The sequence below is a fragment of the Theropithecus gelada genome, chromosome 8 (genome assembly GCF_003255815.1).
Source record: "Theropithecus gelada isolate Dixy chromosome 8, Tgel_1.0, whole genome shotgun sequence".
NCBI lineage: Eukaryota > Metazoa > Chordata > Mammalia > Primates > Cercopithecidae > Theropithecus > Theropithecus gelada.
Window position 1 is genome coordinate 13,055,130 of NC_037676.1, and position 25,043 is coordinate 13,080,172.

Here is a 25,043-nt window from a genome sequence, read left to right on the forward strand (position 1 = left end):
TATCCACATGTGGACATTTGTGATAGCTGTACTTATAATTAACAAAATCTGGAAGCAAGCAAGATGTTCTCAATTAGGAGAGTGCATAAAAAACTATGGAACGTCTAGATGACGGAATATTATTCAGTGCAGAAAAGAAATGAGATATCAAGCTCTAAAACGATATGGAGAAACTGTAAAAGGAACTGCTAATTGAAATAAGCCAGTCTGAAAAGGCTACATACTGTGTGACTCCAACTATACGGCATTCTGGAAAGGGTAGAACTTTGGAGAGAGTAAAATATCTCTGGTTGCCAGCGGTTAGAGAGGAGAATGATGAGCAGGCAGAGCACAGAGATTTTTAGGGCAGTGAAACTATTCTATAATGGACTATAATTGTGGATTCCTGTCACACATCTTTCAAACCCACAGAATGTTTAATACAAAGAGTGAAGTTTAATACAAAGAGTGAAGCTTAATATAAACCCTGGACATTGGGTGATACTGATGTGATGTGTCAGTGTAGGTGCATCCATTTTGACAATGGATCACGGGTATGGGATGCTGATAGTGGTGTGGACTGTGGTTGTGAGATGGCAGTGAGTATACAGAACATCATTGTACTCCCCATTCAATATTGTTGCAAAACTAACACTGCTCCAAAACCTGAAGTATATTTCACACCCTTTAAAAAAGTATTTCACTGTTGTTTTAGTTTGCATTTTTAGGATACTAGTGAAGTGGAATCTATCCATTCCCTGAATTTTGATGGCACTTGTGACATTCTCTGGCCAGTATAATGCCAGATGTTGAGGCACACCAGTTTTGCGTCTAGGCATCTATGGATCTTACATATTTCTATACCTTTTCTTGGAACTTTAAATCTGCTTAAAATGGATAGTGTACTGGAGGATGAAAGACATGAAACTCAATCACTGAAGCCAACAGTGTAATTATTGTCAAATGTACAAATGAGGCCATTTAAACCAGCTAGCCCCAAGAGGAGCAGAAAGTTTACTGCAGACCCATAAAGGAGACCCTGCCAACATCAGCTGAACATGCAGGCGCTGCCCAATTCACCTACAGATTCCTGAGCTAAATGAACGTTCATTGATGTAAGCCACTGGGATTCGTGATTTTTACATACCATTCTGGCAATGGATAGCTGATACATTCTACCTACTTAAAATGCTGTTATTATACAAAAAGTTGAGCATGCCTATAATTTCATAGACTATTGAAACACTTGTCTGATATACTATTTTTTTATTTGCATGAAGGTCGGCAAAATTATAGAAAGTACCCTTACTGTATAATTTTATTAGAAATTAATATGATATTGATAGGAGATAATGAATCTCAAGAAAAAATGTGGCAACAGAGTATGAAATAATGTTTACAAAGACATTAAACTATTATCATTGAAAAATTAGTAGAAAAAAATTAATTTCGTTTCTCCATAAAAATGTATGAGAACTTATATGTGAATTTATTAAATAATTTTCAAATAAGAGAATATTGCCAGGTAGGAAAATTGCCTTTTGGCTCAATGAACTTATGAATAATATCAACAGAAGAATGGTTCCTAAGGAGGCGGAACAAATTTGGTCTACGTGTTAGATTATTAAGGATTCATACACTAACTAATTCACTTGTTAACTACGTTAAATTGCAAAACAAAAATTTAAATGTAGAGATAGATACTAATACGTATCTCATAGGAATGTCAGAAGAGAAAGAGATGAAGCATACTTTCAGGAGTACTTCGTTTTCCTTCTTGACTAACATTAGTATTCTGTTTCCTCAGGTGCCTTTTCATACATTTATAAAAGCTGTTGCCGGGCATGGTGGCTCATGCCTGTAATCCCAGCACTTTGGGAGACCGAGGTAGGCGGATCACGAGGTCAGGAGACCGAGACCATCCTGACTAACACCATGAAACTCTGTCTCTACTAAAAATACAAAAACAAAAACAACAACAACAAAAATGTAACCGGGCGAGGTGGCGGGAGCCTGCAGTCCCAGCTACTCGGGAGGCTGAGGCAGGAGAAGGGCGTGAATCCGGGAGGTGGAGCTTGCAGTGAGCAGAGATCGCATCACTGCACTCCAGCCTGGGCGACAGAGAGAGACTCCATCTCCAAAAAAAGAAAAGCTGTTATAGTCTAATGTGAATTTTGTTTATTTTATGTGGTGCACTAATTATTCGACAGCAAAGCTCTCAGAGAAACATAAAGTGCCAATATTTATTTTAAGTCATCAATCAGGAATGAAACACATTTAAAGTAAACTAATTGAAAAATAGGCTCCATTGATAAAATTGCGACATACTAGGAGCCGGATTAAAATGCATATTATAATAGAGATAGATGCATTTTAAATGTTGTTTAAGCAATTATATTGCTTTGTAAAATCATGTATATTGGACAATAATTCACGTCAAAAACAAACACCTCACTTGGTAATGCATACACAAACTCACACCTATGTAGGTCACATGTAAATAGATATTTAGACTTCATACTTCCTTTCATTGAATTACACTAGTAAGAAAAACCTGATCCATTTATGTAAAGGATTTTAACAAATGTTAGATGCTGTAGCAGTTTAGTTTAAGTCAAGAAAGAATAAACAGCTATCAGAGCTAACAGAGGCTTAGCATATTTGAAAATGTCAAAAGTTTTGATGGAAAAATATGTAAATTGTGAGAAAGCAAATATGGATTCTTTCTATGGCCTAATTTGATTACAGAATTTGAAAGACAAGATGAATTACTGTTAAATACTCTTAGAGATATGTCATGTCCCATAACCAGTGTTTTGGGGAATGGAGTGGTTGCCTACCCCAAAGCTGCAACTATCAGCAGATACAAAGAGCCCCTAGCACAGAGTAATTATTTGCAAGGGGGCTTTAATGGTGATTTCCCAGAAATATTAAAAAACACTGAAACAGACTGAAAACTAAATCTAATTTTAATACATGGTAGAAATACTATATGCTATATGCTATTACTTGCAAAAATAAGTTTATATGTGGAGATAACACACATATTTCATTAAGTTCAGTGTGATTTAATCTGGCTATTAGCCATCCAGAAGGGAAAATGGTTTTAATTTTCTGGACTTCTGTCACTTTTTATAGGTAAAAAAAAGGGCACTGAACTAAAGGTTCCTACCCTCCCCCACTCTAGTCTACTGTACAATATATCAAACCTATCAACAAGTCTGTAATTTCTGTATTTTTTTATTCCACAGCTAATTTTCATAATCCTTCATTTTCTCTGGCAACATTTCTAGTACTCTAATGAACTTCAGTTTGCACTTGTTATGTATGATTTTGTGATTTATCTTATGCCACAATTCTTACAGTTTATTTCAGGAAAAAAGGACTTATCACTTGGTAGTTGTTTGCACTTGGATAAAAATGACTGAATTTTTCTTTATAAAGTCAAGGAAAGGAAATGTACTGCCGGGCTAAGACTAAGCATGAAAGATTTCATCTGAGAGGGACAATTTGTCAGAAAATCATGAGGAGGTGCATACGGAAGGGTATAATGGAAGCAGTCTTGCAACATTAATGATATCATTCACTCTCATCAATCCTGTAAAAAATCCACACACACCACACTGAGGGGCAGTGCAGTCTCCGCTGCTGATTCTCACAGGCAGAGCTGTAGTTATGCCCTAGAAGGTGGAGCCCTGTCTCAGCTCCAGGGAAGCGCTATGATGGGTGTCCTGAGGAATGAACTGGGAAAACAGAAATGGCAGCTCAGAAAGGTGGACAAAAACTAAGGGCTTAAATCACCTTCAGAATGCTTTCTTATCATGGGCAATGAGTTACTACTCAGCGAAATATAGTTTAACGAGTGCAAAGACTAAACTGCAATCACAGGGATAAAACAGCTTTCTGAAAATCATTCTTTCTTTTATAAAGGTGCCATTAATAAATGCCATTGTGCTATCCAGAAATTAAACCTATGCCCGCTCTGCTAAACTCAAAAGTGTAGTCATACTTGGCACTTACAGAGCAGTTTTAACCATTCTAATTACACAGTAACTATGAGAGATTAGGTACATTCTTCTATTTAATTAATAAAGTTTCAGGGCATTAAAATATATTTTGCCCAAGTTCAAAATATAATTAATAAGCGGTAATATTGTATTTATATATGTAATGGTGTTATATGAAAGCACTGAGTTATACCATGTAAAGGAAGTAAACCATTTAATGAAGAATATTTTTAAAAAGAATTTAAATATAAATTTAGTAGCATTAATACAACGAAATGTGGTGGAATATCTGAAACTATACAGCCCATGCTTTTAATCTTGTTCATCAGTGTGACCTTGGGAAGTTTATTTAATTTCCCTAAGTTTCTGCTTTTTCATCTGCCAAAGGGGATTCAATATTTGCTTTGTAGTGTTATTGTGAAATCCCATAAACCCTGGTCTATAACGCATATAATCTTTCTGAAAAAACCACCTGCTAAATAAATATGGGCTCTCTGGCATCTTAAACTTTCCTCTCTTATTTAAATGGTTATAGCCTGACGGTTATAATTCAGGGTATTTTACAAAAGAATTCACAATGTAATATCTTAATCAGGTAATAATTTGATAATCTGTTCATTAAAGAAACTCAGAATATTTAGAATCAATACAGAAATTCCAATCTATTATCCAGATAATTTGTAAGTATTACATTTTCAAGATGTTTCAAAAGATTAGCTCTCTCTGACAGATAAGCTCCCTCATTCAGACAGGCCAGAAAGGTTGCTGACAGGTGATACAGGTTTTCATAATCTGCTTAGTGTCATCAAAATAACAATGATGGTTGACAGCTAAACTGTTCCTCTTAGAAGTTTATGTAAACGCTTTTTATATCTCAGCACTAAATTAGAATTTCGTAAAGAATCTTTTTTATGCCTTCATCAAGGACAGAAGACATTTTTTCCTGGCAAAATGTACCATATAGAATAACTTTCCTTAGTCACAGCTAATAATGCTTGGAAATAATATTTGTTCTTACACTTTACTGGCACTAATTGAGTGTTTACTCTAAGGTCTGTTTTAAAGAGGTTTTGTAAGTGTTCACTCACTGAATGCTTCGAATATCTTCATGAGATCAACATCATTATCACCGTTTTACAGAAGAAGAAATGAAGTCAGAGAGGTTGAAAGCAATCAGCACAAGGTAACCCTGTTAAGAAGCTAGTACTGGAGCCATAATGTGAATCAGCTGTTTGCCTCCAGAGCTCATGTCCAAAATCTTCGATCAGGTTAACATCATCAATCTTGTTAATATCATCTGTATTTACAAGATTATAAACTCCTTCACTTATTTGTTAATGCATATTTATTGAGATCCTTTTATGTGTCTAGGTTTTATGCTCTACCTTAATAGAAAGAGTCAGTTTCGTTCACATGGTGGATAGAACCTTAGTGAAGATGGAAGGTTCCTCAGACATGGATAAGTCTGATAATGATAGTATATGTTAATTAGTTGTTAGTATATATCAGGTACTTCAGGAACACTTTTCTTATTTTAATTCTTTTGATTTCTACATCAGCCTGATGAAATAGATCTCACCCATTCTACAGGGGAAGAAACTGAGCCACAGTTTAAATATAGTTTAACCAGTGCACAGTTTAAATAACTTGCACTCGGTAATAGAGCTAATAAATGGGAAAGCCAGGACTTGGATAAAAAGGTTTAGCTCCGGGGTCTATACTTTGAACCACTGCTTCAAGGCTGGTTGGAGACGGTTTTAGCAGTACCAGCAACCTAATGAATTTTTGCAATCAACACCAATTTTGTACAAGAAAATACCCCACGGGCAGGGAAGACAGGGTCCTGTTTATTCCCTGGCTATATAACGTTTACGAATATAAAAATGAATTCATTTTATGTTCTTAAATTGTTGCATATAAAAAAATCCTGATTTATTTGTGGGCTTTTGAGAAAAATGAATGCTTACAGGTGAAAGTATGAGATTCTGAATTTTTAAAAGTTGGAGTCATGTTCTATCAAAATTCCATGAGAAATACACATAACAAAACATACACCCCTGATTTTATCCCTGTGAGCTACTTACATAAAATTTCTCCTGTTTTCTAATTTCTGCTGTTACTGACCTTTTTCAGCTTTCATTCAGCAACTGAAAATTAGGTTATAATTAGTGGGGGCTTATTTTGTTTCGTGTATGTGCCTGTGCATGGATATGTGTATTTTTAAACATCAAAGTGAGTTCAGAAAAATCACAAATATCCTGCATATGAGACCAAATTGGGTCAGCAATTTTCTCAAGAAATTGTTGTACTCTATTGATTTCAATTGTTAAATGAAGAGGTATCTGATTTCGCTGGGCAGGTTGAAGCTATACTGCAGTTGGTGAGGCTGGAAATCTTGAAACACAGTTATTTTCTCTTCCTGCTTAAGGCCAGATTACTTTTTCTAGAGGGGTTGTAAAGAAGTGTTAGCACAGAGGCTCTGGTGGTTGGTAGTAACTTACCAGTTAATTGCTGGCTAATGTCACCTCTTAATTACCAGCGTATCTTGCCTTAAGGTAGAGTAGTATAGAAAATAGCAACTTTAAGTAAAATTCAAGTGTGTGTCTGTGTGTGTGTGTGTGTGTGTGTGTGTGTGTGTGTGTGTCTAAAAAAGAAAAGACAGGTTTTACAGTAGTTATTACTGAGGAAGTCAGACAGAGCTAGTAATTGGAGCTTCAAAGGACTGTACTTTCACTGAAAAACTATCTTACCAAAGTGCTTTTGGATTCGGAGAGAAACTATGCTGTTTTTCTTCCTATCAGGGGAAGCTAGCCACCCTAGATGAAAGATGTGAACAGACTTGAGTAATGCCACTTTGTTCATAGGAGACGAGTATATTCAGCTAAAAACGGGAACGGATCAGAATCTGAAATAGTTTACTGAGAGGACAAGTGAAAAAATTCAAACATTAAATTTGAAGATCCCTCTACTGAAAGTGAATTACACTTTTAAAATTTAAAAATAGTCACCGAAAAATAATGTATCACCTACTACGTGCTCAACCAAGATATCAAGATAAATAAGAACAGCTTCTGCTCCTTAGCGAATTTACACTTCAAAGGAACAAGGAAATGGGGGGAGGTGGATAGAGGAGAAGAGGTACATATTTGGATGAATCATATAATTGTATTTCTAATACAACATAGTGAATCCTATCACAGAGATCACAGAGATAAGATATATGAACACAGACATATATGAATACAGACAAATAAAAGAATAAATCTGCCAGAAAAGGCCACATAAATAAGGAAAGAAACAAGTAAACAAGGAAGATTATTATGAGGTAGATAGATGATCAGATTTGTAGATAAGGAGGTAACAAGTTAGTTTAGCTGGGAATTAATTGTTAAGAATTAAGTTGGTAAGGTCAATAAAAGAAACTCCTACAGGTTGCTAGTGGTGGTATAAACTGATATAATCACATTGGGGAATAAAAGGTGGCATTAAAGGTTAAGATTCCTAGACTTCCTTCTAGACGTTAGAACCTACAGAAACTCTTGTACTTGTGCAAATGTAATGACCAACATTGAACGTAGAAGAATGTTCATAAGATCATTGGTTGTGACAGCAAATTAAACAACAAAAATACATTGGAAACAACTTAGGAGAAGAGATAAATCAATGAGATTTGTTCATTCAAAGAAATGTATAGCAGTAAATAAATGAATTACAGCTGCACAATATAATGGTTGAATTGTATACGAGGAAATATGCATACACATGCACATAAATATAAATATTTAGATTTATGCATTTATTTTATATGATTTATATAAATAATTCATACAAAATTTATATTTATACATTAAACAGGCATATAAATATAAATATTTATGCATATAAATATGCATAAATAAAAGCAGGAAAAGTATTCAGGATTGTGGTTATCTACATAGAGTTACAAGATATTGGTCAAGTTTGCTTTTCCTTTTGTGGGATGAAATATTTCATAATAGTTTAAAGTGTCAATGATGACAGCAGGTTGTACTACTGCTATGTGGGATCTAAATGCAGGATCTGCTGAAAGTTATGAAACTTGGTGTCCTGAATCCAAAACTGTTTTTTCCCACTTAATAAATACCATTGCATAGACCAGAGGAGCATCTCCTGTGCTTATGAGGTCTTAGCCAGCAATAGGAGACCTGGGATTGCTGGTAGTCTTTGCCATCAATTCTTCCCAACTCAGGATGGCCGTTTAGAAGGACATACCTCACAGTGCCATAAAAAATTAGCTGCCTCTGAGTGCAGATAATATCAAATATCATATTCATTCCAAAATTACTTATTCAGGGCTGATTATCTGGCAGGCACTGTCTTCCACCTTGGGAAAAGAGAAGTGGGAAAAATGTCAAAAATCCTGGCCATATAGAGTGTCCATTCAGTCTGGGCAAGGGGAAACAGACACTAAACAAGGTAATATAAAAAGAAACTGTCTTGTGATGAACATGCTAGGGAGAGGAGGAAAAAGAAATTAAAAACGAATGAAGCCAGTGTGTATTTCAAGTTTTAACTTTATATATGACTATCCACATCTATCAATTCTAGATAAGACATAAAATGCACTGGGATAAGGACACAGCTTTGATAAATAGAGCTGGCTGGATAAATGCAGATGGAGAAGTTCATTCAAAAATTATCATCACAGCCGAGTGCAGTGGCTCATGCCTATAATCCCAGCATTTTGGGAGGCTGAGTCGGGCAGATCACTTGAGGTCAGGAGTTTGAGACCAGCCTGGCCAACATGGTGAAATCTTGTCTCTACTAAAATACAAAAATTATCTAGGTGTGGTGGCAGGTGCCTGTAATCCCAACTACTCGGGAGGCTGAAACAGGAGAATCACTTGAACTCGGGAGGCGGAGGTTGCAGTGAGCCGAGATCATGCCACTGCACTCCAGCCTGGGCAACAGAGCGAGACTCCAGCTCAAGTTTAATATATATATACACACACATACACACACACACACATACACACATACATTTATATATATATATATATGTATTTTATATATATTTTTATTAGAGGGTAAAATGAAGAACTGTGGGAATATCTTATTTTTGGAAGGCATGGTAACTAATGATAACATACTGCATATATACTGTAGCCATCTTCAGTAGATCCATACTTGCTATGAGAAATGCCACTGGATTAATGATGAAGATAAAAAAATTGAATTGGTGAAAAGAATAATGTAGATATGCGATACTTTATTTAACAAGGTATTTGAAAGAACACAGGAATTAAGACTCAAAAAATGTATAGTTTATTTTAAAATGTTAGCTTGAAGACAGAAGGGAGAAAAGTAAATATGGTAACTCTCAACTTTAGAAAGGTACACTAAACGGAAACAAATGTTTTCATCCTGCAAAAGAAAAAGCAAACTTTACCAATATCTTGTAACTCTATGTATATAACCACAATCCTGAACACTTTTCCTGCTTTTATTTATATTCCTGTTTAATGCATAAATATAAATTTTATATAAGTTAATTATTTATATAAACAAAATGGGATGAAAAAATAAATAAGAATGACTCTGGTTTGTAGCTATAAAGAGAAAGCTATCTTTAAAGGATTAATATTATTATAAACATATAATTATGGTTATGTAATACACATGATATTTGAAATGAGGAAAAGTGACAACCAAAGAAAGCAAAGCGGTTACATACAGATCTCCCTTACATATTCTGATTTTTAGACCTTTTAAAAATGTTATCAAAGATCTATATGCATGTATGTGTGCATATGACATATATGAGAATATATGCTGGTCTTGGAACATTAAAAATTCCTGCCCAATTGAAATAATGGAATCAGAATACCATATTTGAAGTTGTATTCAAGGAATTTCTAACAGAACATCATTTAAGAGAGTAGAATGATGGTCAGCAGAGGCTGGGAATGGTAGTGGAGGTGGGGAAAGTGTAGATAGTAAGTTGGCACAAAAATCTAGTTAGAACAAATAAAATCTAGTATTTGATAGCACAAAGGGTGACTAGAGTCAACAACAATTTACTGTACATTTTCAAATAATGAAAGGAGTATAATTGGATTGTTTGTAACACAGAAGATACATGCTTGAGAAAACAGATACTCCATTTACCCTGATGGGATTATTACACATCATATGACTTTATCAAAATATCATATGTACCCTATAAATATGTACCCCTACCCACAAATTAAAAAATAATAAAATTTAAAAGATATTTGAAAATAATAAAACTATACAGTGATTTAATGAGATGATTTGCTTATCACTGAAAGGAGGGTTTAAGCAGATGCCAAGTGACCAAATGGAGAAAATACTGTAAAATCACCTCTTGTAATATTTAGATAGTTGTTCTAAAATTTCCCAATTCCTTTTCAATCCAAAATGACGATGATATTCAATTCTTTTCTTGGGATTTTCTTTCAGCCAACTGTCAACCCACTGATCATGCAAGATTTCTTTTCCCAGTTTGTTCAATTAATCAATTGCTTCAATTATTACCCAAGTCTAGGTATTCCTGACTTCTCTCTAAGTCACGGCATTCATGAATTTGCTCTCCTCATTTGCTTAATAAATATTACTTATATTTTCTTTTCTTTATTTTATTTATTTATTTTTTTTGCTGGCTAGTTAGCATATCTAACAGAATTATATCAGCCAGAGGCCGCCAACCCTTAGTTGGTACTTTTGTTCTTAAAATCAGTACTTTATTATCGTAACAATCTTCAATTCTCAAATATAGAACTAATTTACTTAGAATAAGTGTTGAGCCTAGAAAATAATACTGACTCAGTAGAATGCCTGGATTTGATAGACCTGCTAGGCTAGTCTATTAGCTAAACCACAAAGATGTTATAGTAATCAACCAAATAGCAACTGATAACATGGAAATGGGTTGTACCGACCTCAACAAATTGAAGTTTTAAAATTTCCCTCTTCAACATATTTTATATATATATATATATATATATATGAATTTCCCTCTTCAACTAACTTCAAAATTTCAAAATTTTCCCTCTTCAACATATATATATATATGAAATAGTATATATATATGTATATATACACACACCTGCTCTCATAGCCAGGAGATTATTTATTTCTATCTTAAGTCTTTCATCCTGTATTATAAAGTCATTTCCTTTTTTTTTTGTTTGTTTTCTACAACTGAGTATCTCAAAAAGCAGAATAATTTTATTTTCTACAAAATGAAAAACACAAATTATTTCCAAAAATACAAGGGCATATCAATCATACACATCATGCACAATATCAGTCACAATGATGGACTTCAACAAACAGCATAAAACATGTTGGCAGCTATCCTTGCTATGCTAAAAATATTGCTATGCTAAAAATATTTTATCAATATTTTGATAAAAATAACATGCCCAGTTTGCTCAAATAAAAGATGCTAACAGCCACAGATTTCCATGTGTTGGATAGCAATAGTTATAATGAAAGTGAAATGCATTTTGTGTGGATCAATAGTACTCCCCAAACAACTGACACATTATTTTCTACTTCTTACTATAGTATGGCAACTAGTCTTTGGTATTCTCTGTAGATATGAAAACGAACACAATGCACTAGTAAAAACATAAAATTGGTTTTATTTTACTGCTCTGATGGAAGAGGATTACAAATTATTTAACACCCTTCAAGTATATACAACATAATCTCCAGTATTCAGGATTACTAAAGTCTGTAACTACATAAGGATTTCTGAATTATTTCTGAACAACTACGAATGACTACATTGAGCTAGAAAGTGTGTTATCTTACAAAGAGTGTGTTACCTTACAGTGTGATACATTTCTGGAAACTTTATCTGTGCATTTTACTTCAGCTACATTCAAATAGTTTTTGTGGCTGAAAGAAGGACAGTTTTCCTTCTGATTATAAAAAGGTCAAAACATATTTTTTCAAAAGACATGCCTCAAAGGAAAATGTAAAAACAAATAAATAAATAAATACCAACACTCCTATGGAAACAACCCCTTTTAATTATCTCCAGGACCATGTTGCATTATATTTTACATTCTGGCCAGCTGAGGTTCAAATTAAATAGCTCCATGGGTGACAGGAACCCTGGGGCCCTTGAGGATCCTGAGGACACAGGCGACTGTGTCAATGATTTCCCAGGGATGGCTTATCCAGCCTTGGTGTCAGCATGGGGCAAAGTATTGGGAGTCTGATGCATGTAGCCATGTAATTACACATTTAAGTATATTTTTCTAATTAATTTAAATATGCCTGAAAAGCTTACAAGGTTTGAACCTGAAAATTCCTGGGGTTCAGTCATTGGATGGAATCAATGCTCCCTGAAGTGAGAGACCTGGTCCCATCATTCATGAGCTTTTGAAAGATGCCTTTTGATAGAGAAAATCATATTACTGAAATTTCAAAATTTGAAGAATATGCTTTACCTCTTTTATAATATTAATTTTTAGTTAAAAAATGAGGCTGAAAATGTTTTCAGCAACTGATAGTCTGGTTGCTATTTAAAGTAGCACAAAAGAAGGTGCAGGAGCATAAACATTGTTCCTACCATATGATCAATGACCCCTGAAGGACACCCAGACAGTAGTCAGAGAAGTTAGGAGCAGAGTTGAGAACATAAACATGATGGCTAGAGCTGTTGATATTTGCGTCAAAATATTCCCAAATGAGAGGGCAAAGTGAGCCAACTTTTAGATAAAGAAGAGATTCAGATGCATTCCCAGAGAATCTCGTAAGTGAGAATGTACCTACTAGCCTTCAATTCAACCTCTAGCCACCCACAAGTGGCCTCATGCCTTGATCCCTGGCCTGAGACCCACATCTGTGTCTAGGCAACAGTTACTATTTTCTGACTCTGCAAAAACATTGACTCCTACCCAACTTTTCTTTGCCTTTAGTTTCTTATTTGATGAATACTCTTCAAAATTATAATTTATTGGAAAAAAAAAAAAAAAAGGAACCATGGCTGATTTCCCTCCACGAGCACATGCTGGTGTATCTTGATGTGCACAGTGACAGTGTTTCTTCTCCGGAAGGTTAGGCCACCTGCCCGCCCAGGCTCCTGACACACATAATTGTGACGCCTTGCAACACGGACTGAAGCTAGCGTCATTTTCTCTTTTGAGATTCTGTTTCTGAGTTAGAATCAGGTGTCAGTGAAGTCAGAAAGAGACAATTCTTGCTAAATCAATACCGAGTGGGGTTTAAAAAGCAAACAAACAAACCATAAACAGCCCAGTATAGGAAGTTAAACAGCCAGCTTTAGACTCACTCCTGAGGATGCAGAGTTCTAAAGAATAATAGCAGTCTGGTCAGCAAGTGAAAGATACTTGCTTATATGTGAAGATATCTGAGGTCCCCAAGCAAAGGCAGAATGGTCTAAACGCAGAGTAAACTGAAGGCATCAGTCAAAAAATATAAAATGAGCCAAACTGGACTTTGCTGAAGCCACTGAATTTTTCCAGATAACTCATGCTCATAAATTTATTATAAACATTCAGTAAACTGCAGCAAACTTCATTAACACATTATACTATCATTTTGTAATTAGTTATTTTTATAAAAGAGTGATTTAATTTCTGGTTGATCTTCCATTTATGAGGGATGTGCTATGAAAGAATAGGGTCACCATCTGATGGCAATTATAGGCATTAGTCAATGTAGTTCAGGAGAAATTCCAGGCTTTTAGATTCAGTCATACAGTATGTTACATAGAAAGCAGATATACAGAGATATAGAGGTATGTATGTTAAATGAAGTAATTCAAAGGCACATGATTTATAATATTAATATCAATTTTAATGTGAAATATCACTTCTAAAAACAGATTCATTTCTTAAATTTTAAGACACAGTAAGTAATATTCATACTTACTGATTAAGTGTTCTTCAAACATTCTAATGAATCAATGTGCTATGCTGTCTTGTGATCTAAATTTCCCATACTTAAATGGCAGGTAGTAATAGTATATGTCTGTCAGGACTAAACCTACTGAATGTAGTCTTAAAATAAAATATTATTGTCTTTGGGATTTAAAAACACACTTGTAAATATTGATATGAATAACCTTTGATTAAAAAATTAAAGTAACAGAGCTAGATTGTCTTTGAACCAAGAGCAATAAGATGTAAAATCATAGTGGTACTTACCACAGTGAAATTCATAACTTTCAATATCCATATTGTCATGGCTAAGTTAACTATCATGGTAACCAACAGCAGAAGGACAAAGAAGTATAAGCACCTCTTTCGCCATCCATAAATTCCCACTGGATAAAGTTGTGCATTCTCAGTCCTTGGCAGGTTATTCTGTTGGGTTGCTAGTATGTATTGTTCTCGTGTCATCTGAAAAAGAAAAAAGAAAGTAAGAGAAAGAAGGAAAGAAAAGAAGCATTAAAAAAATAAACACATGATTTTTTCAAAACAAAAGATATAATGTACCTGAAAATAATTGGCACTGAGCATTCAAATAACTATTGTTGTGTAATTAAAATGTTATAGAAATCTTCGAATCATTCTCTTCAATATAGTTTTTTAGGGATGTTTAATTCATTGTTATATCCACAAGATATATATTATTTCCAGTCAGATTTGTCCCATTTCAACAGTCAGCTTTTCTCTTGGGATGCTCAGGTCTACCTCCAGTTACCAGTAACCAAAGAATTCTACTCATATCCAAGTGATATAGTTTGGATCTGTGTCCCCACCCAAATCTCATGTTGAATTGTAATCACCAATGTTGGAAGTGGTGCGTGGTGAAAGGTGATGAGATCATGGCAGTGAATTTTGCCCTTTGGTGCTGTTGTGGTAATAGAGTTCTCATGGGACTTGGTTGCTTACGTGGGTGGCACCTCCCCGCTCTCTCTTGGACCTGCTCCTGCCACGTAAGATGTGTCTTTTTCCCCTTTGCCTTCCGCCATGATTGTAAGTTTCCTGAGGCCTCCCTAGAAGCAAAAGCCGCTGTGCTTCCTGTACAGCCTGATGAACTAGGAGCCAATTAAACCTCTTTTCTTTATAAATTACTCAGTCTCAGGTATTTTTTTTATACCAGAGCGAGAATAGATGGATACACCAAACTACTCTTAGACTATGCTTTACCTGTTCTTTGCGGTAGAGATTGACTGTAGCACTGGGATTTTCTGTACCTTTCTCTAAAAATGCAGGATACAAATGGTTCAGTATATATGCTTCAGTAAAAATATTAGTATATTTGCAAAAACCTATGGAAAGAAAATTCACATTTGTGTGGGTTCATGTAGACAATAGCCATCAAATTAAAAGTTTTATTTAGAATTATGTTGGTTATTTTAGTTGTATTTCAATGAGTTATCAGAAAAAAAATTAACTTTAAGAACACTATATATTGTACTATACTATTTCATAATGTAATGAAATTAGAAGTCAGTTCTGAAAAAGTAAAGATGATATTCTTTGATAATGCATAAATTCAGGTTCTAGAATTAATTCTTTCAATAAGCAAATAGATTTTTTACTGTCTCATACAACTTAGAAATAAGGATAAGAAGACTAAAACAATATGAATAAGCATCGATTATGTCTTAAGTGTACAATTTTCAGAATAAGTAATTTATTATCAGAGGGATGGAAACTGATTTTTATAAAATATGATTTGCTATAGGACAATAATTTTTCATTATTATTTCTTTAGGTTTTTCTCAGATTGCTTTTATACTTATTAAATGACTAACCTAACAGAAATACTTCTGAATAAATTATATGCAAATAAAAATAATATTAATAAGTAATAAATTATGTTACATAATATAAAACATATGTACTGTAAAATTATCATTATAGTGTTCATTGACTCAATCCTACTGTAGATAAAATGTTGAGATTTTTTTTTCCATAGGTTTTTGGGAAACAGGTGATATTTGGTTACATGAGTAAGTTCTTCAGTGGTGATGTGTGAGATTTTTTATGCATCCATCACCTGAACAGTATATACTGAACCCAATTTGTAGCCTTTTCTCTTTCACCCACTTCTCACATTTCCCCCTGAGTGCCCAAAGCCCAATGTATCATTCTTATTCTTTTGCATCCTCACAGCTTTCTCCCACTTTTGAGTGAGAACATGCAGCGTTTGCTTTTCCATTCCTAAGTTACTTTTACTTCTTAGAATAATAGTCTCCAATCCTATCCAGGTTGCTGTGAATGCCATTCATTCATTCCTCTTTATGGCTGAGTAGTATTCCACTGTACATATATATACCACAGCTTATTGACTGATGGGCATTTGGGCTGGTTCCATATTTTTGTAATTGTGCATTGTGCTGCTATAAACATGAAAGTGAAGTGTCTTTTGTGTATAATGACTTCTTTTTCTCTGGGTAGGTGCCCAGTGGTGGGATTGCTAGGTCAAATGGTAGTTCTACTTTTAATTATTTAAGGAATCTCCCTGCTATTTTCCATAATGGTTGCACTAGTTTACATTACTACCAGTGGTGTAGAAGTGTTCCCTTTTCATTGCATCTACGCTGATGCCTACTGCTTTTTGATTTTTTGATTATGACCATTTTTGAGGTAGTAAGGTGGTATTGCATTGTGGTTTTTATTTGCGTTTCCATGATCATGAGTGATGTTGAGTACTTTTTCGTATGTTTGTTGGTCATTTGTATATCTTTTTTTTGAGAATTGTCAATTTATGTCCTTAGCCCACTTTTTGATAGGATTTTTTTTTTTTTCTTGCTACTTTGTTTGAGTTCCTTGTAGATTCTGGATAATAGTCTTTTGTTGGATGTATAGATTGTGAAGATTTTCTCCCACTCTGTGGGTTGTCTGTTTACCTTCCAGAGTGCTCCTTTTGTCATATAAAAGCTCTTCAGTTTAAGTCCTAGCTGTTTATCTTTGTTTTTATTGCATTTGCTTTTGGTCTCTTAGTCATGAAATCCTTGCTTAAGTCAATGTCTGGAAGGGTTTTTCCAATGTTATCTTCTAGAATTTTCATAATTTTGGGTCTTAGATTTAAGTCCCTGATACATCTTGAGTTGATTTTTGTATAAGGTGGGAGATGAGGATCTAGTTTCATTATCCTACACATGGCTTCCCAATTATCCCCACACTATTTGTTGAATAGGGTGTCCTTTCCCTACTTTGTGTTTTTGCATGTTTTGTTGAACACAAATAGACAATCTAAGGTCACACCTCAAGGAACTAGAGAAACAAGAAAAACCAAATCCAAACCCAGCAGAAGAAAGAAAATAACCAAGATCAGAACAGAAGTAAATGAAATTGAAACAAACAAACAAAAATACAAAAGATACAAAAGATAAATGAAACACAAAGCTGGTTCTTTGAAAAGATAAATTAAATTAATAGACCATTAGCAAGATTAACCAAGAAAAGAATAGCGAAGCTCCAAATAAGCACAATTAGAAATGAAATGGGAGATAATACACTCAACACCACAGAAATACAAAAGATCATTTAAGGCTTCTATGAACACTTTATGTGCATAGACTATAAAACCTACAGGACATGGATCAATTCCCAAAAAGGTACAACCTTCCTACTTTAATTCAGGAAGAATTAGAAACCCTGAACAGACCAATAATAAGCAGTGAGATTGAAACTGTAATAAAGTTACCAACAAAAAGAGTCCAGGATCAGTGGGATTCACAGCCGAATTCTAACATATTAAAGAAGAATTGGCATGAATCCCGTTGACATTATTACAAAAGACAGAGAAAGAGGGAGCGGGTCACAGTGGCTCACACCTGTAATCTCAGTACTTTTGGAAGCCAAGGCAGGTGGATCACTTGAGGTCAGGAGTTCAAGACCAACATGGTCAAAATGGTAAAATCTCACCTCTACCTAAAATACAAAAACTAGTTGGGTGTGGTGGTGGGCACCTAAATTCCTAGCTACTTGGGAGGCTAAGGCAGGAGAATTGTTTGAACCTGGAAGGCGGAGGTTGCAGTGAGCAGAGATCGTCCCACTGAACTCCAGCCTGGCTGACAGTATGAGACTCACATTGAAAGAGAGAGAGAGAGAGAGAGAGAGAGAGAGAGAGAGAGAGATAATCTTCCATAAATAATTATATGAAGCCAGTATCACCCTAATACCAAAACCACGAAGGGACATAACAACGACAACAAAAAACTACAGACCAATATCCCTGATAAACACAGATGCTAAAATCCTTAATAAAATACTAGCTAACCAAATCCAATAGTATATTAGAAAGAAAATTCACCACGATCAAGTGGGTTTCATACCAGGAATGCAGTGATACACAAGTCAATAAAAAATGTGATATACCGCATAAACAGAATCAAAACCAAAAATCACATAATCATCCCAATAGAGGCAGAAAACACATTTGACAAGATTTGCATCCATTTATGATTAAAACCCTCAACAAAATTTACATAGAGGGGACATACCTCAAAGTAATAAAAGCCATCTATGACAAACCCTTAGTCAACATAACAGTGAATGGGGAAAAGTTGAAAACATTCCCTCTGAGAACTGGAACAAGACAAGAAGGCCCACTCTCACTACTCCTCTTCAACATAGTACTGGAAGTCCCAGCCAGAGCAATCAGACAAGAGAAAGAAATAAAGGGCATCCAAATTGGTAAAGAGAAAGTCAAATTGTCACTGTTTACTGATGATATGATTGTACACCTAGCAAACCCTAAGGACCCCTCCAAAAAGCTCCTAGAACTGATTAATGAATTCAGCAAAGTTTCAGTATACGAAATTAATGTACACACATCAGTAGTTCTGCTATACACCAATAGTGACCAAGCTGAGAATCAAATCAAGAACTCGACCCCTTTTACCATAGCTGCAAAAAATAAAATAAAATACTAAGAAATATACCTAACAAAAGAGGTGAAAGATCTTTAGAAGAAAAACTACAAAACACTACTGATAGAAATTACAGATGACTCAAACAAATGGAAACACATCCCACGTTCACGGATGGGTAGAATCAATATTGTGAAAATGACCATACTTACCAAAACAATCCACAAATTCAATGTTGAGAAATTTTTATAAAAATTATTTGGTTTTTCCTCTTTGTGTTTTAATTTCAAAATTACGATAACCTCAACTTGCAATAATATACGTTAAATCTTATGTCTCCATTTTTTTACTATTGAGGCATGTTATGCTTCATACAATAAAAATAGTTGGATAAGCTACTAAAACATCATAATTTTAAATGAATTGGAAATGCTGATAACAGTAGATGATTCACAGCAAGTTCTCTCATAAAGTAAGTGATGTTATTTATTATTATTATTTAAGTTAACATTTACAATTTCCTTAAAACTGACCATAAAGCTTTATTCCTTAATTAAACTCTAACTTGGTGTAGATGTGAAACCCATTATGTTTTGTAACGTAAGTGTTATAACAGATGATAAGTTGCCAAGGAATTGACTTTGCCTGAGGAAATTGGTAGAAATTTCATGGTTCTGACAGTCGTTTTGATAATATAGTAGAGAAAACATAAAAAAAGAATAGGATGAAGAGCATTTGGTTAAGGTGTACAAAATATAGTCTGATAGAAGGAATCAGTTCTAGTATTTCAGCAGAACAGCAGGGAAATTATAGTTAACAGTAATTTATTGTATATTTCAAAAGAGCTAGGAGGGAAGACTTGTAATGTTCCCAACACACATAAAAAATAAATGCTTGGCCGGGCGCGGTGGCTCAAGCCTGTAATCCCAGCACTTTGGGAGGCCGAGGCGGGTGGATCACGAGGTCAGGAGATCGAGACCATCCTGGCTAACATGGTGAAACCCCGTCTCTACTAAAAATACAAAAAACTAGCCGGGCGTGGTGGCGGGCGCCTGTAGTCCCAGCTACTCGGAGGCTGAGGCGGGAGAATGGCGTGAACCCGGGAGGCGGAGCTTGCAGTGAGCCGAGATCGCGCCACTGCACTCCAGCCTGGGCGACACAGCGAGACTCCGTCTCAAAAAAATAAATAAATAAATAAAAATAAATGCTTTAGGTTATGAATATCCTAATTGCCCTGATTTGATTATCCCACATTGTATACAGATATCAAAATACTACATCTACCACAAAATATATACAACATATATATATACACACACATATATATATAAATTTTTAAAAAGCAGAATTTAAAAAATGAAGAGGATAAAGGAGCTCTGGGGATTAATGGGAAGAATAAGGAGGAGCGGAGAAGGGGAAGAATGCGGATGTAGAAGAAGCATAGGAGAAAGCAAGAGATTGAATGTTCCTCACTGGCAAGTAGGAGACCTTCCTCTTGTAGAGCTGGTCTCTGAAAATTCCAAGTTCAGTGCTATGACTGTTCAGATGATCGAATCCCCTTTATCTCATGTTAAAGCAAACTTATTTTCTAGAATGTTCTATTTCTACAAATTATATTTCAATATGAAGGTGAAATTAATGTGCGTTAGAAATGTAAACGTACTAAATCTTTTAAATAAAAGACACACAACTACAAAGAAAATTGTCCTTCAGCAACAAGATTGAAATTTTGTTTTGATGAAGCAGTAGTGAATCGGTAACTATATTAAACACCTCTAACAATTTTGACAAGTAAATGAGAAAACAACAAGCTAGAAAAAAGTTGTGAAAGAAAACAAAAAAGTTATGGAATTAAAGCTATGTTTATCTCCTCAAGAAATTCAACATTATTTTCTTTAATAAAGCTTAGTTTAACATTATTCTTTTATATACTGTTTTTATATACTTTTATATACTTTTATATACTGCTTTAGAGCATCCATGCTGCAATAAGACAAGGTTAGACTTTTCTTTTAAAAGTTCCTTTTTTTTTTTTTATTTTTTTGTTAAATCTGAGTATTTTTCAAGATCACAAAAGCTTTCAATGGCTGTTTTAGTGCAATAGTAGTACTAGCAGAAGAATAAAAACATATAATTCTAAGTGATTATGCAAACTATCCTACATCTGAAACTTTACAACTTTAGCCTTAAATGTTTAATGTTGCCATTTTTATGCATTAACTATATTCTGAAATATCTTGCTTTCTTTGGCATTATGAAACTTCTATAAATAAAAGAGTTTTTTACTAAGTGCCTACTGTCATTCTAATGGAAGCTACCAAACCATGCTCCAATTGCAGAGGTACTTACTTTCTCGTAACAGTTAAGTGGATTTCAGAGAGTTAATCACAATTTCCTGAGAGACAATATCATAGTATCAAGATGTTCCTTTGGTTTCATAATATTTCTCTACCTCCCTTGTGATATTAATTCAATGTCCTCAAAATCTGTTTGTTACAATTATCTTGGTTTTCTTAGCTACTTACAGTAACTAGGACCCTTTTTATCTTAGTTTTGCCGTTCTGTTTCATTATCACATTTTATGTTTAAAAAGCATTCATTAGAATCAAATGACTTTTGAAATCTAATGTTTCTCAGCTAATACTAAGGAAGTTTTCAGCATTTTTGGGTCAAAATGAGTATCCGCATTGCTTATATTACTTTAAATGCATTTACTTGGATCCTCCTGCAATTCAGGGAAGAGCTGGTTTAAATTTGCACTTTGAAATTTCTCTACAAAGGAATACACTTTCCAATGCAGTATTTTATCTAATAATGTAAATAACATTTCTGGCAAGATGTTATAAGGTTCAATGAAAGATGCCTGATCAAATAGAATTACATGTCAAATTTCGGACATTTTTCTCCAAAGGTGTGGAAAATCTGGTTTTCAGACAGGGTTAGTTTTCTGGTAAATTTAAAAACACAGCATGTAGACACCAGAAGAGAATGAATTAATTTGGAATCACCTAAACATAGTTCATCACTAATAATCTAGTCCTAGAGAATTCTGGTGACTTCTACTGATCTGGATGGAATGGGAGAAAAAATAATTAGGGTAGCTGAGACCATTTAGTATCTTAGTCCCTTGCCTCACGTAAGGGGGCAATAGTTCAAAATACCAAGGCCCAGGAAATATACTAATAATTCCAAACTAACTGGAATCATTAATTCAGTATTTTTATATAAGTATTCAGGGTTGGGAATAGTAGTTGAGATTCTGGACAGAAGATGGTTTTCATTTAATAAAATATTTATGATTGAAAACTATTGGAAGGTAGAGGTCAAGATTGATGCATTATGAATCTCATATGTTGGGGAAAACACAATATGCACATAGAAAAATAACACCATATCAAATAGTAACATGCTCTGAAGATGCTAAACACAATAATATAATACATATATAAGCAATATAATGTTAATCAGTGAGAGATACTACAAATATAATGGGCATGGTAATATAATCAGGGACTTCTTTTAAAATGGTAGAAAGAGAATGTCTTTCAGAGGAAGTGACACCTGAGATGACACTAAAATGAAGAAGAGACATAAAAGAAGTCTGTATTTGAAGGCCTAGTTGGAGTGGGATAAATAGAAAATTTTAAAAATTAAAAAGTGGGGACAGCAAATTAGATAATTTTTGAGAAATAAAGAAAATCGAATAAATGGAATTATAGGTGAGTGCCTGGGGGTTTTGTACTGCAGTATTAAAGCAAGGACCAATACCAATGCACACAAAAGATAATAGAAAATTGAAAAGAAATGAGGAAAATAAATGTGAGATCAATAATTGAAGTGATGAAGCTGGGATCAAGTGGGAAGTCACGTGTTCTTAGTGGTGTGGTAGCAGAGGAACTAGAGACAATGTCAGCAGATCACCCAGTCAGCTGGGCTACCCAAAGGAGGAGCAATATAGACAGGTAATAATTATAATAGTCCAAAGAGAATATTCCTTGATCATATTCACTAGTATGCTAACATGGAGGACTCACATTAGCTTATGAAAAACTGAAGATAGCTGTGCTGTGGCTCAAGTTTGCAGGAGCCTGGCTCCGGGACAAGTGGTACTGAGTGTTGCCTCCTCCACAGTGTGCTTCCTCAGAGGCTCATTACCCAAGCTTGCTCTGTGTGGATTTCAGTGTCTGAAATTTAGGATACCTGCAAGTAAAAGTACCGTCTTCACCTTTTCTAGCCCAAGAGTCTTTCCATTCCTTCAGTGAGGTTTCATTTTTATTTTCTAATATGGCAGTGGAGGAAGGAGGGCATAAGAGAATATTATGAGATATGGCTTCTTTCTGGATAGACAGCAAAGACTAAAATAAATGACTCCTGTGAATAGGTGTGAGTGGACAGAAAGAAAAAGACATGAAGGAAATGTACAATGCCTAAGACAATTCCTTTAAGTTGTTGCTGACTGTATTAAGGGTCTAAATAAAAAGTATCAATGGAATGCCTTGTTTTATTTTCTGCAAGGGAGAAATATTGTCTGAAAGGATGAACAAATGATCCCACCTAAGTCTGTGCCGCAGTTTTGCTTCTTTATAACCCTGCAAGAGTAGGGACTTGAACAACTTAAAACAGGCAGTAAGAACTAAGTTTGGAGGTGAGATCTGGTACACAGCTTTTAAAAATCCAAGTTTCGGCCGGGCGCGGTGGCTCACGCCTGTAATCGCTGCACTTTGGGAGGCTGAGGCGGGCGGATCACGAGGTCAGGAGATCGAGACCATCCTGGCTAACACGGTGAAACCCCGTCTCTACTAAAATACAAAAAATTAGCCGGGCGCGGTGGCAGGCGCCTGTAGTCCCAGCTACTCCGGAGGCTGAGGCAGGAGAATGGCGTGAACCCGGGAGGCGGAGCTTGCAGTGAGCCGAGATGGTGCCACTGCACTCCAGCCTGGGCGACAAAGTGAAGACTCCGCCTCAAAAAAAAAAAAAAAAAAAAAAATCCAAGTTTCATCAAGAAGACAAAAAGAACTCTCAAGCTTTGTACAAAAGGAAATAATAAAGTTAATTTGAGTCCAGCTATTGAGAACCTATTATCTCCAGTTCAAGTTTCATCACTAAATAGTCAATCAAAAGATAAAGTCAAAAACAGAATGCAATTGTATACTGAAAAATATAGTTGACTCAATTTTTTAAAAATATTACATTTAACGATTTTATAATATTACTCACATAAACCCTGAATATAATGCGGAGAGACATGCACAAATGCAGGAGGTAAATAGTAAATTGTTTGCTCTTCTCACTCACTAATTTGATTCCTTAAAATTAAAATATAAATTGAGCCTCTAATTTCTGCTTAGATCTGTGTTCCCTGTTGTGGGAAATACGAATATGAAAGAGAAGCATGTGAGTCCTGGACAGCAAGCAAGATAATTTGGGAAATTGCTTTTAATTTCTGATGATGAAGCTAGCATTTGGCATGCTGAAATAGCAACATGCAACATCCCTGTGACCATACAAATTTAATCTGGATTCCAAAACCTCTTCAGTTCCTCAATGGGAGTGTTGATATTCTAGGAGAAATGGTAAATCATGTTGGTGTCACCGTTCATTAGGTGTTGATCATGTTAGATTGAACACTACAGTATCGGTCATCTGTTGTTTATTTAGGCAAGGAATCGAGCACAATAGTTGAAAATGCAGTCCTAGACATATTGAGTTCAGATCCCAGCTTGGCCATTGCATTCCGTGTGTCCTAGGGAAAGTCACTTAGCCTCTCTCTGTCCCAGTTTCCTCAAAGCTCAAATGCATATTACATTGACATATATAAAGACAACCTGGCAGTAGAAAAGGAGGATGTTAAAATGCCCTTTTCATTTTTACTAGTAAAAGTACTCATTTTTAAAATGTATCATCTACCCCTTAGCTAGTGATCCCCTACTTAAGTGCCGTATAAGTATTTTTATTGGAACTAACTTTTAAAGACACGGTTGAAATAGAATTTTTAAAACATAATGCTTGAAGGGTCCAAATTATATGGTGTGAACTTTCCATACCAGAAAGGCATTTTGTTTTCTGCTCCAACAAAATGAGTCTCTAAACAGCTACTAATGTTGAGAGAGATTGAAACAATACAGTAAAGCCTACTTACCACGGCAATTTAAACTTCTCCCTATCTATGATACTTAATTCTCAAAGGCACATTTCAACATAATGATAGTCAAAATTTGCTATTTAAGAGAAACAGCCATTTGGAG

At 34.9% G+C, this 25,043-nt stretch overlaps 1 protein-coding gene across 4 annotated transcripts in view; it reads right to left on the minus strand.

Annotated features, from left to right (window-relative positions):
• Positions 1 to 25,043, minus strand: part of SGCZ (sarcoglycan zeta) — a 1,186,949-nt gene that overhangs the window by 470,876 nt on the left and 691,030 nt on the right. For 3 of the 4 annotated variants that reach the window (XM_025394431.1, XM_025394432.1, XM_025394430.1), the window contains exon 2: positions 14,174 to 14,368. In XM_025394431.1, coding sequence (XP_025250216.1) covers positions 14,174 to 14,368 — 195 coding nt within the window. The remainder of the gene's footprint in view (positions 1 to 14,173; positions 14,369 to 25,043) is intronic. The other variant, XM_025394433.1, reaches the window with a different exon arrangement.